We start from the raw sequence: 12,891 nt of genomic DNA, 5'->3' as shown, positions 1-12,891 counted from the left end.
CTGTTCCATAAAAGCCGCTTAGAAAAGCGGGGATTAAAGTCCAAAACCTGACTTGAATGAGCCGAGCTAAACATCCGCGCTTAAATTGGTTCCATAACAGTAAGTTGAGGATCATGTGATCTTACTAATTTGAGTCAGGTTTAAATAGTCTAGATAATTGCGCGTGCACGCCATTGTTTAAAAGTCCTGAAAAGTCGAGCATGGGTCAATCGATTTACTGTGGGCTACCATGGCAACAAAAGGAAAGGATAGAGCAGCGATGTTCACGGCAACGGAACAGCGTTTGCTATTGGAAACATATGAAGAATTTAAAGATGTCATCACCAAAAAAGGCAATACAGCGGCAATAAATAAAGCAAGAGAGAAAGGTTGGCAGGAAATTGCTGATCGTCTCAATGCGTAAGTAGCGGTGTAAACTATTTAAAATACTTTATCAACATTGAATGTGTGTCACAATACATTGCAACGTTTGTGTGTGAATAACAGTAACGTTAATTGCTTTCACGCAGCAGCAACTTAAGTGAAGGAAAAAGAACCTGGCAGCAGGTGAAAATAAAATATAAAAATATAGTTCAGAATGGTAAGTAAATCTAATGGTATGTACATATGTAATAAATGCCAGCTTGAAGTTACAACTATTCAGGTTTTTTTTTAATATTTTTTTTTTAATTGCAGCGACCAAAAAGAAGACTGAGGTTGCTGGCACTGGGGGAGGGCCACCACCAGCCAGCTTCACTCCTGCAGAGGAGCTGGCTTTGGAAATTAATAAAGGGAGGCCCGTCCTTGAGGGAATAGAGGGGGGGACATCATCTAAAATGATATCACGTAGTATAAGGAGTGAGTATATAAAAGGTGTGTGTGTTTTATTATCATTATTCATTCCTGACTAACTGATTTCCTCCTTCCTTAGGCATTGTAAGCCTAAGTACATCATAGCAGTAATGTCACGTAGAGGTACTTGTGCTACTGCAATGGTGCATTTTGGTTAAAAAAAATATATTTTTTCTATCAAGATTCTGTATGCATTATGGATCCACCAGACATCATGTTGCGTGTGAGTATGAGACCTTTTAAATCAGTCATGTAAGCTAATGAGTTTAACTGAGTTTAATCAGTGGTCACAGGGAGAAGGCCCATCAGTTGAGGATGAGGAGACTGTGTATGTATGTTCAAGGAGGCCTGAGGTACTCACAGGTTCCATGCTATACTGTATTGAATATTAAAAAGTGTACTTGTGTGATAAACTGATCATAATGTGTTTTCAGGATGCTGACACTGTTCTAGAGCCCTCTCAGTCTGGGACCACATGTGACAAAGTGAGTATTAAGAAATGAAAACAATGTGACAAGAGTATTCAATGAAATAACTTAAATCTATGTTGCTACAGAACCCAGAAAACATAAAAGGAGTGTATAAACGCTACCTCCTTAAACAAATGGAAGCGATCGATATCGACATCCAGTATAAAAAACTGAAGATGAGGAAGTTGGAGCTGGAAATTCAACAGCTACAGAAAAATGCAAGTAGAACTACCATTTTTAAAAAAGGAAAAGAAAAAAAACATTACCTTTTTGATCACTTTCCACAACATTTATTTGTGTGTTTTCACCCCTAACAGGCAGATTCACTCTGAATAAAGACAAATCACATTAAATACTTTGACTTCTGTGTGTTTGTTCAACTAAGGAGAAAGTTGAGGGGCCAGTGGACAATTTTAAAGGCTACACATGGTTTAAACCATATTAAGCAAAATAATTATTTGCATACGTGTCTCGTATAAGTCTGCCTGTTTCGTTTTCTTCCAATACTGCTTCATTGCCCCAGTCTTCCTCTTCAACAATCCTTGGTTGCCTCTCTCTCCTCAGACAAGCAATGTTATGGAGCACTACACAAGCAACTACAATGTCACATGCCCTAGGTGGAGTCACTCTGAGGTGCTTCAGGCACTGAAACCTTGACTTTATCAGCACAAATGCCATCTCTATACGACCTCTTGTGCGTGCATGGGCAATGTTGTAGCGGTGCTGTGCCTCTGTCTGGGGCTCCTGATAGGGAGTCAAGAGGTAAGGCAGGCATGGGTATCCCTTGTCTCCCAGCAAAACTCCTGAGAATTCTCCTGCATAGACAGAATGAATAGATATATAATGTAGTTTTTTTTTTTTTTTTTTTTTTTTAAGACTTTGCGATTTTTAAGTGATTACTAGCATACCTCTTGCTAGTTGCTGGTAGAGATGAGGCTCTAAAGATTCTGGAGTCATGCACAGAGCCTGGCCATTTGGCCTCTACATTTGTGATGATGCAATCTGCATCACTAATCATCTAAAATAAATTAAACCTGTAGGTCACTACATTTTAATTGCAATGAACTAAACGCTGGTGCCCAGCTTAGTACAGAACACTCAGTGCTAGAGCATAGCCTTCAATATCATCTCAGTGGGACCGTACCTGTACATTGATGCTGTGTACTGATTTCCTATTCACAAAGTCCGCTTCATGTGGACCAGACGGACACTTAATACGCACATGGGTGCAGTCCAATGCACCGATAACATTTGGGAAACCTAGGAAAATTATTTGTTTGTTTTAAATATGTCCCATGTAAAATCAACAGTCAAGAAATATTTCCATGTTTTATAGTTATTTGAACTTACCAGCTATTCCATAAAAGGCATGTTTAATGGTACGAATAGCTTTGTGGCCAGGGAATGTGATGAACACATTGAGTAGTCTTTTTAAAGAAAGGTACACAGTTTGTACAGAGCGGCAAACTGATGCTTTGCTGATATTCTCTGCATCTCCAACTGTGTACAAAAATGTTCCACTGGCAAAAAAGTGAAGTGCAATGCTTTATATATTTATATACTTTTAATTAATTACCAAACTCATTAACCAAACTCACCAATTAAACACACAAGTTTTGAACATTTCTTAGTGTATTTATACCTTATAATTTCTTACATTTATTAGTAAAGTACATTTCCTTATTTATTTAAAAAAAAAAATTATTAATAGTGGTTAAGTAAAATAAAATGACATCGAAATACCAGCAGGTGAGTATAAATGGTATGCTCGTTAAGCCTGAACTCAGACTTAGCCTGACAGTTAGCCTGCCCCGGACCAGGTTAATTTGCCAGCATAAGTTGCCGGGGTAACTGAGTTTGAACTTTTTTAAGTTTGATTTATGAAACCGAATCTACCAAAAATAAGCCTGACTAACCGAAATAAGCCTGGCTTATACTCTAATCTTGGTTTATGGAACAGCCCCCAGGATTCATTCTGAAAACCTGAAAAACAATGCAAAACAAACAAATAAAAAAATTGGAATGATTTTTTTTTTTTAAAGATCCTGTGTATATACCATGGTAAATATGTAAATCATTAGTACCATGTAATGTATCAAAGAACCATGGTATTAGGCTACTATCTGATCAGATCACTGTACGGCTACAGTATTTTTGTGATTTTTATCAGCAATGACAAGTAGCCAAATGCAGACTGTTTGTTTGTTCGTTTTCTTTTTTGTTTTGTATATATGACCAGTAAATCTCTTGAATAATTAATATACAGTGTATTTTAAATATCCTGCAAAAGTTGAATTCTCAATCTCTTTCACCCAATCTCTTAGGTGTAACAAGTTTATCATACACTCCAAAAATGTGCAAACACCTATGCATTTTAATTTCATAACAAAATTCCGTCAAATGGTATACTTGTGTAAATGTTGATTAATAAAATGTAAAATATCTCATTATTTAATTTTATTTAGTTAAAGGCAGATATTATTTTGTAAAGATTACTCAGTTCTATTTGATTAAATTTTGTTGTGAAATTTAATTGAATTCACACTCGAAATATACGTATATATATATATATATATATATATATATATAATATATATATATAAATAAATATAAATATAATTGATTTATTTGATTGTAGAAGGCAAAAACAATTCTGACTTTTAAAATACTAAAGACAAATTAAATCATTACAGTCTTACAATTAAAAATTGGAGAATGTGCAACACTCATATTTCACTTTACCTTCATTTTTAGAAATGCTACATTTGCAAGTTGCGTCTCACTCATATAAGTTATTAATTGCAGTTCAACAAACAGTCTGTGGATGGCAGCAGTTACATGCCAAATTTACAAGGGAGCGCATTCCTTCCATCATTTCAGATATTTCATATCTCCTCTGATGTTCAGTTATTGGCCACCGAGTAATATTTCAGTTGTATGTATCTATTCTGGATATTGTTAGAAAGTGTTAGAACTAGTCTTCTACTTGTCTTCAAATCTTTTATTTATTTTTTTGTCGAAGACATAAAAGGTGCTGGTTTGTGTTATAAAACCATTGCTTTGTTCTCTACAAGTGCATCTCAAATATAATTGTTATGAGTTTAAAACAGATAAGGTTAAAGGAGCTGCCATAGGCTACACACTTTATATAACTAATATGCCAGCAAAGGAAAGTTAGCTGTTCATATACAAATTACATGTGAAAACAAGCAATAGTTTTGGAATGCAACGATCATTATTAATGGTGAAATAATTAAAAAAGCGGGGTATATCTTGCCTTTATTTATGTAATGGAACAGCCAGAACAAGAAATCTTCTTTTAAAATGCACAATGCAAATCACAAAGAAAATGTGAGAGCTACTGAAAAAGGGTTGACATGAACAATTTGCCTGGAAGGTGATACAACTGAAGATGCAGAAGTGGCAAAGTTCATATGAAATGTGAGATATGCCTCTTTTCAAGACTCCTCTTTTTCATCACCATGCGTGATAATGTAGCAAAGTGATTTATAATCAATATTTCCAGCCACATCTATTGGAGCCATGGCAAATGCATGGTCAACCTGAAAACAAAATCAATTAAGTAGATTAGAAAAAAAGTCTTATCACAGCACCATATGATCACATTTTAAAAGCTGGCCGTTTATGATGGCTGTAGAATTATGGTACACATTGTCAGTATCTGTCTAATGAAACTGTGGGCCAATTAACTTCTTAAATGCAAATATTAACCTCTTCTGCTGTAAATTTATCAGCCTGGTTCATTAGCAGCCTCTTGAATCTGAAACAAAATGACACCAAATGCATCAAATATTGGTGAAAAAATGTAATGTTCTCTGCAAAGGACTGCATGTATTTTTTATTTTATTTTATTTGTATTTTTTGTATGTATTCTTTTGTAAACTTACTCATCCTTATTGACAACGCCTGTGCCATTTGGGTCAAACGGTTTGAAAGCAGCAAGGATGGTCTCCTCTGGGTCTGTGCCTGTTTAGAGATAATAATGTTAAAAAATAGTCTGGGCTGTTTTTCTTATTAATCTTGGTCTAAAAGAATCTTGAAAGATTAGCCGTCATACCATTGAGCTTTTCTCCAAAAAGAGTGAGGAAGACTGTGAAGTTGATGGGCCCTTTTCCCTCTGCTAGCATAGACTCCAGCTCTTCATCACTCACATTCAGCTTCCCTACAGAAACACATATTAACATAATGGCAAATCTGAAAAGTATACTTAATCAATCTTGTCTGCCATGTTTCCTAATCTGATTCAAAGTCATATAATGACTGAATACAAATGCAAGACAGAATATATTTTATACCTAACTGTGCATAGGTTTCCTTCAGGTCAGATTTGTTAATAACTCCATCACGGTTCTGATCTATGCAGCCAAATGCCTGACAAGAAGAATATCATATATTGTGGTTTACCAGATTATTATTATTATTTTTAAATTCATTTTTAAATGTTGTAATCGTAACAACAACAGTCAAAAATCAAGATACCTTCTTAATGAGTAATTTTTTGTGTAATAGAAGGACCAACCTCTTTGAACTCCTGTATTTGTGATTGCTCAAACATAGAGAAGACATTGGAAGAGCCCCTTTGAGCAGGTTTCCCCCTCTTAGCTGCAGCTTTCTTACTAGCCTGTGAAGACAACAAAAGAACTGAAAAAATGCACGCACTCTGCCAGTTGATAACAATATTTTGCTCACATTGAAAAATATACAGAATGTCATTTAAATTACTTTTTGAGAGTAATGACAAAATGAATGGCATTAATCCTTCTAATTTGATCAGGGGTGTAAAGTACATTTACATTTATGCATTTAGCAGACACTTTTATCCAAATCAACTTACAGTGCACTTATTACAGGGACAATCCCCCCAGAACAACCTGGAGTTAAGTGCCTTGCTCAAGGACACAATGGTGGTGGCTGTGGGGATCAAACCAGTGACCTTCTGATTAACAGTTATGTGCTTTAGCCCACTACGCCACCACCACTCCACTAGTAATTGAGTAAAAGTACTTAAGTATTATACTTAAGTATTATCTTTGGGGATTTGTACTTTACTTGAGTGCAATTTAAATGGAATATTTGTACTTTTTCTTAATTACATTTCAAAAGACAAAATAATACTTTTTACTTGTTACAGTTTTGTTTAAACTTGAAAAGTACTCAATACATTTTTGCAGATCATTTTCTTTTGTCTTACTGGACTGAAGCCGCCTTTTCAGTGCACCCGACAAACGACAGATCAGTCATTACAAATGGAGTGTCGCACGGCGGCTGTGTGGAGATCTGACCAACTGCAGAGGCCAATTTAGAATCTGATTTGAGCTTCAGATATGTTGAAATATTTGCGCAACTAAGCTGAATGCGATGTATTCATGCAAAACTATGAGCAAGAAGTGAGAAACACTGATGTTTTTTTCCTAAACTTTATTCTAAATGCTTGCTACTTCTACAGATTGGACAGTTAAAAAAAAGTAGGAAAACATTTTCACTCAGTATCCATACTTTTACTAAAGGATCATTTCTGAGTACATTTTACACACATGTATTTGATCAACTCCCTCTAATGTCATTATTCACACCGATAACATTTCCAAAATGTACTTATATTACCTTTTAATATAACGATGATGATAACCATAAAAGAAGTTAGGGTTGTCCCATTTTCAGAGGTAAAATCCAGTGCCATTTGATGGCTGATGATCAGTTGAAGATCAGAGACCCACGGCTAAACCCTTAATCATTTTTTGTTTGAAGCTTTACAAGGTGACACACATGAGCCTCAACGCTTTACATGCAAATCACATTGATGTGACAATAATTACAAATATAATTGAGTAGAAAGATGAACTTTGAATCATAGCTACATGATAAATAACTGAAAGTGACAACAGACACAACAACCAACAGGATTAATATAAGCAGCAAACAGTAAAAAAGAATAGAAAAGAAAATTAAGACATTCTGTGATTTGCACAATTTATTCATGCCACAGTGCATGCTGGGAATCTGTATATGTGAGTGTTATGTGTGCAGTTCTCTTGAATTATATTTTCGATTTTAGCTAAACAGTTTTTTTTTAGTTCAATAACTTATCACAAGTTCAGTCATCAAAAACTATAATTGAGTTATCTGAACAAGATCAATCAAGGGCAGCTATTCTAATTCTACATTTTAAGTTATGATAATTAAAAGGCAAAACATTTTTTTTTTCAGTGCAGGAATTTATATAGGATACATGTTTCTAATAATGCTTTGTTTAAAAATCCTTCATCAATCTCTTGTGTAGAGCAAAACTTGATGGTGGTGTCCGATTTGTTAGTGAAGCGTTTGAATTGGTTCTTTTCAGTGAATCAATCAAACAGGTTCACATATGATACATCTGCAAACTGGTCTCAGTTTGAATGAATTGTAAAATCCTTATACAATAAATACAAATAGCTGGAAAGATCATGACAATGTTATAGAAATTAATTGGTCAAAAAGTGTGGGAACCCTATACCCCCCGTATTTTATAACCATTCATTGGTTTCCCTTACTTACCACACACCGTCCTAATAAATATAAAGCTGCCAAATTAATTAAAATAAATCAATATTATTATTGTTATTTCACATTAATTGACTTTATAAGAAAAACTATGAAAATTATAGATGTCTACTCACCATGTTCACAGTCTACCCCCCTCTGGCTGTTTATGTGGACTCCTGGGTCAATTGTGTTGCTGATGGAGTCTTTATGTATGAGGACCCTTATCACTCGTTCCTCTATAAATGTCTGCGGTGCCTCTGTTAGTCCCCTACATGGGCACCTAAAGCTTCCCAAAAGCAGGAGCCCTGATAAGTGCCCAAGTACTCAGATTCCAGTAGGGTGTAAAATTAGATAAAGTGTGGGTGGGAGGGGGTGGTGGAAATCTCTAAGGAATGAAAAAGATGGATGCAACAAGCATTGTTGTCTTTCATTAACACTCTTTGCATTATAATGCTGGAGTGCATATACTTGTTTATTCATTTATCCTAATACAGTGTGTATAACATACAGTAGGCCTATACACCCTAGTAATACAGTGTGTATAACATACAGTGTGTATAAAATACAGTAGGCCTATACACCCTAGTAATACAGTGTGTATAACATACAGTAGGCCTATACACCCTATTAATACAGTGTGTATAACATACAGTAGGCCTATACACCCTATTAATACAGTGTGTATAACATACAGTAGGCCTATACACCCTATTAATACAGTGTGTATAACATACAGTAGGCCTATACACCCTATTAATACAGTGTGTATAACATACAGTAGGCCTATACACCCTAGTAATACAGTGTGTATAAAATACAGTAGGCCTATACACCCTAGTAATACAGTGTGTATAACATACAGTAGGCCTATACACCCTATTAATACAGTGTGTATAACATACAGTAGGCCTATACACCCTATTAATACAGTGTGTATAACATACAGTAGCCCTATACACCCTATTAATACAGTGTGTATAACATACAGTAGCCCTATACACCCTATTAATACAGTGTGTATAACATACAGTAGGCCTATACACCCTATTAATACAGTGTGTATAACATACAGTAGGCCTATACACCCTATTAATACAGTGTGCATAACATACAGTAGGCCTATACACCCTATTAATACAGTGTGCATAACATACAGTAGCCCTATACACCCTATTAATACAGTGTGTATAGGGCTACTGTATGTTATGCACACTGCATAACATACAGTAGGCCTATACACCCTATTAATACAGTGTGCATAACATACAGTAGCCCTATACACCCTATTAATACAGTGTGTATAACATACAGTAGCCCTATACACCCTATTAATACAGTGTGTATAACATACAGTAGCCCTATACACCCTATTAATACAGTGTGTATAACATACAGTAGGCCTATACACCCTAGTAATACAGTGTGTATAACATACAGTAGGCCTATACACCCTAGTAATACAGTGTGTATAACATACAGTAGGCCTGTACACCCTATTAATACAGTGTGTATAACATACAGTAGGCCTGTACACCCTATTAATACAGTGTGTATAACATACAGTAGGCCTATACACCCTAGTAATACAGTGTGTATAAAATACAGTAGGCCTATACACCCTAGTAATACAGTGTGTATAACATACAGTAGGCCTATACACCCTATTAATACAGTGTGTATAACATACAGTAGCCCTATACACATTATTAATACAGTGGGAACCAAAAAGTCTAGGATCACTGATGAAAATGCTACTATTTATCAAAAAATAGTATTTAATTTTTTGTTTAATTCAAACATGTTCATTACCAATTATAGTATTAGTACAAATTTGATTGAAAAGTTTAATACAAAAATGTACATTAATTTGAGAATGTCTTTGTGTTTTTTTATGTGGTCCTTTTACGCTAATGACAACATGCACTCGAGCTGGCATGTTTTCTTCATACTATCCCAGCATGATTTGAGAATGCTCAAAAAAATGTTTTGTGTGTTTCAATTAAAGCAAGGAAATCTAACCTGTACGAGAACATAAAATTATCAGTCACAAATTTGCAGATTTAGAATGAACACAAAATAGTATTAATGCAAAACGTCGAATTCTAAAATGTTCTGTTTGTTTCAAGGTTTAAATTAGAGTTTGAATCCCAAATATTCAATGTGGACATTTGAACCCCACAGTATGGAACAATTTACTAATCTGATCTACTATCTTCTAATGTACAATGGTGAAAATATAGTGTAATTCTATATTATATGATAAGAGAACTCTTGCCGTCATCTGTGATAGACTGTCTCTCATTCTCTCCAAACAGGAGTCATAGTCTCCAATGTTTTCCTAAGTAATTTAGCCTCATTTAACAATTTCCCTTTGGACACATAACCTAGGGCAAGCAAAGTGTTTTCCATATCATTAGTGTGTGGTCTTCAGAGATATCCTTGGTGACGAATTCACCATGGCAACAAGTAGGACCTGTTATCTGAACTGGATCAGAAGGAGACAGGTGTGGGTAGTTTTCAACAAAATAGGAGGAAACAATCTTTTGTTGCCTTAGTTGCAGGGAGTCAGGAGGGGGGGAAATAATGAATGAAACTCTTTTCCCTCAAAAGAATATTACTTCTGAGGACAGCAATACCCCATTTATTTCATTCATCAAAGCAGTCATGATTCTGTAATTCCAACTGAACTGTGTTTATTATTGTATAGTTAACTTGGATAGCTAGGGGGTTGCAAGTTAACCTTATGACGGGTTGAGCGTCATTTGCAACATACACCTGTCACACCAGGCGCAGTCAACAAAGAAGCAACAAAGAAGAGGCCCGCTTTGGAAAATCACCTCAAGTTTCAAGCTTCATTTTTGAATATACCCATTAATTGCCTTTCTGAGAGGACTGGAATGAAAACAGCAAACAAGATATTCAGACAACAAAAAATATGGACTTTGATTTCGGTACATATGGATAATGATGTCCATTAAAAATGGAGCACAAAAAAGATCACCCCGTGTGACTGACTCTACATTGGAATATCCAGCATTGATAATGAAGAAGGTTGGATAAACTGATCAACAATTTTCATCTTTTTCCAAACACATTTCCATTTACTTTGAGGAATTGGCTTTGGGCTTTTTATAAGCTCCATCGATCAGGAAGAACAGAGGAAAAACTGGCAATTTATCTGAGAAATTATGCACTCCCGAGGAAGATAAACCATGGACCTTCATACCATGGACAAGGTAAAGAAAATAAATAATAATTTTGTCTTCATTAAACATTAATCTAAAAAGGTTCTTCATGTGGTAACATCTAAATTAACTGGTTTGATTCAAGTCAAATGTATTATTTACCAGGTCTAATTCAGCCTGACTACATTAGGTTACACGAACAAAGCTTATTTTAGGGTTAGATCAGATAAAAATAGCTCCTTGTGGTAACAATTGAAGTTTACCACTTTTTTACAGAGCATGCACATGATTGCTTGCCAATCAATCCACTTTCTTCCAACTACAAAATTAGAAGCTTTCAGAAAATAAATCATACATGAAAGTGTGCACCATTTTATTTCAAATCTAATGATGTACTTATATCTAAACATACCAAATTTGAAACTCAAACCAATGGATTCACGATCACAGTTGGCATCATATATTTAACTGAATACAAAGCAACACATCTTACAGTCAAGAGTACAATCTTAATACAGATGCTTTTTTATTGGCAATCATCTTATGAACACTTAATTATTACCCAGTTCCTGTGGACAATTTAGTGTTTATCAACAAATGTTCCAATTTCCCACAAATAACTGCTCATTTACAGTATTTGGCCCTCCTCCTCACGCCACAAGAAGAAGTAAAATTCTTTGTTCTGTTGCAAGATTGCTCATATGACTGTCATCCAGTGACTAATTACATTGGACGAGCTCCATCTATGTCGCTTTGGCTGCAACTTCAATGCAGAGATTGCACAACATGCTTATTTATGCACATTGGCATGTCGATTTATGGTATAATAGTGATTCAAATCTTCACCAATAAACAGTTCTCATAACTTACGTAAACTGATAAATAATGGCCTCTAACTGGGGTTATCACACCCACTCATAAAATGACTTTAAAATTTGGTGGAATAACTCAACAGAAGCTACAGCTATAAAGACGTTTTAACACTGATAGTGGTCTGTCTTCATTTTTCAACACTCAGGTTAAATCAATCTGTGGTAATGCAGGGTATACTGTGCCCCAAAAAGTTTTTGGACACTTAAGTCATACTTAATAAATTGATTTTCATTGCATTAGACCAAATTGGGTCAAGTTAATTTTTAGTGGCTCTAGTATGTAGTCAGTTTCCCTCACGTTCATGCATGGGCCCTAACAGGGAACCTACGGGTGTAGTTCACATTAACCATTGATATGTTCCTCTAAACATTGACAAAAAGAATTAAATCATTTTTGAAAGTCTTCATTTTGAACTGTTTATCTATTGTTTTATTTTGAAACCTAATAACTTTTTTTTAATTGATTAGTTTTTTTTATCTTTTAAAAAAATGCCATTTGGTTTCATATTCTGTTATACAATGCCAGTATATTGATAATTTTTGAGTGTGGCTGAATACTTTTTAGGTTTCCAAGTACTTTTGGGGCTGCTGCATGTGCAGTGTGCAATTCATAACACAAATGTAGGTATTTTGTCATCACTCATTTGTACTGTATGTATGAATATTGAGTGTTTAAGATAGCTTATTAAATATACTGTTTTTCCTCCTGAAAATACAATTTTTCTTGTACATAAAAAATCACAAGATTCTTGTGTAGGGACGTTCTTCAGTATAATTATAAGTCAGTTCTATTTAAAGCATTTGAACCCAAAAGTATAAAACGCATCTTTCCAAAAATACATTTATGTTTGCACTGATAAGGACCTTTCGCAATAAACTCTAAAATAGAGTTGGAGCACTGTAGTTGTTTGACGTCCTTAATGCACCCTGAGTACACGTGTCACACTAAAGTCTTGATACACATAATCATAAAGACTTGAGGCAGAGTTT

General features: G+C 35.0%; 3 protein-coding genes across 5 annotated transcripts in view; 2 read left to right on the top strand and 1 right to left on the bottom strand.

Annotated features, from left to right (window-relative positions):
• The window catches only part of LOC127631221 (E3 ubiquitin-protein ligase RNF34-like), a 243,602-nt gene that overhangs the window by 142,934 nt on the left and 87,777 nt on the right, over nt 1–12,891 (top strand). The gene's annotated exons all lie outside the window — the stretch shown is intronic.
• On the top strand, nt 13–1,653 carry LOC127630542 (uncharacterized). Its single transcript, XM_052108186.1, has 7 exons — nt 13–399; nt 510–580; nt 676–852; nt 1,014–1,054; nt 1,266–1,316; nt 1,388–1,523; nt 1,619–1,653. The coding sequence occupies exons 1-7, from the start codon at nt 230–232 to the stop codon at nt 1,651–1,653; spliced, it is 681 nt and encodes a 226-aa protein (XP_051964146.1). The 5' UTR covers nt 13–229.
• On the bottom strand, nt 4,564–8,044 carry LOC127631225 (myosin regulatory light chain 2, atrial isoform-like). Of its 2 annotated transcripts, none has more exons than XM_052109286.1 (7): nt 7,979–8,044; nt 5,842–5,943; nt 5,618–5,693; nt 5,380–5,484; nt 5,210–5,288; nt 5,034–5,082; nt 4,564–4,864 (listed from the first exon to the last, which is right to left on the bottom strand). In XM_052109286.1, exons 1-7 carry the CDS (start codon nt 7,979–7,981, stop codon nt 4,760–4,762), a joined length of 519 nt encoding a protein of 172 aa, XP_051965246.1. In that variant the 5' UTR covers nt 7,982–8,044; the 3' UTR covers nt 4,564–4,759. The 2 variants fall into 2 exon arrangements, with proteins under 2 accessions (XP_051965246.1, XP_051965247.1); XM_052109287.1 differs by lacking the exon at nt 7,979–8,044 and adding an exon at nt 7,857–7,879.

This window comes from Xyrauchen texanus, chromosome 37 (genome assembly GCF_025860055.1).
Source record: "Xyrauchen texanus isolate HMW12.3.18 chromosome 37, RBS_HiC_50CHRs, whole genome shotgun sequence".
NCBI classification, from domain to species: Eukaryota; Metazoa; Chordata; class Actinopteri; order Cypriniformes; family Catostomidae; genus Xyrauchen; species Xyrauchen texanus.
This window is presented reverse-complemented; position numbering and strand designations above follow the sequence as displayed.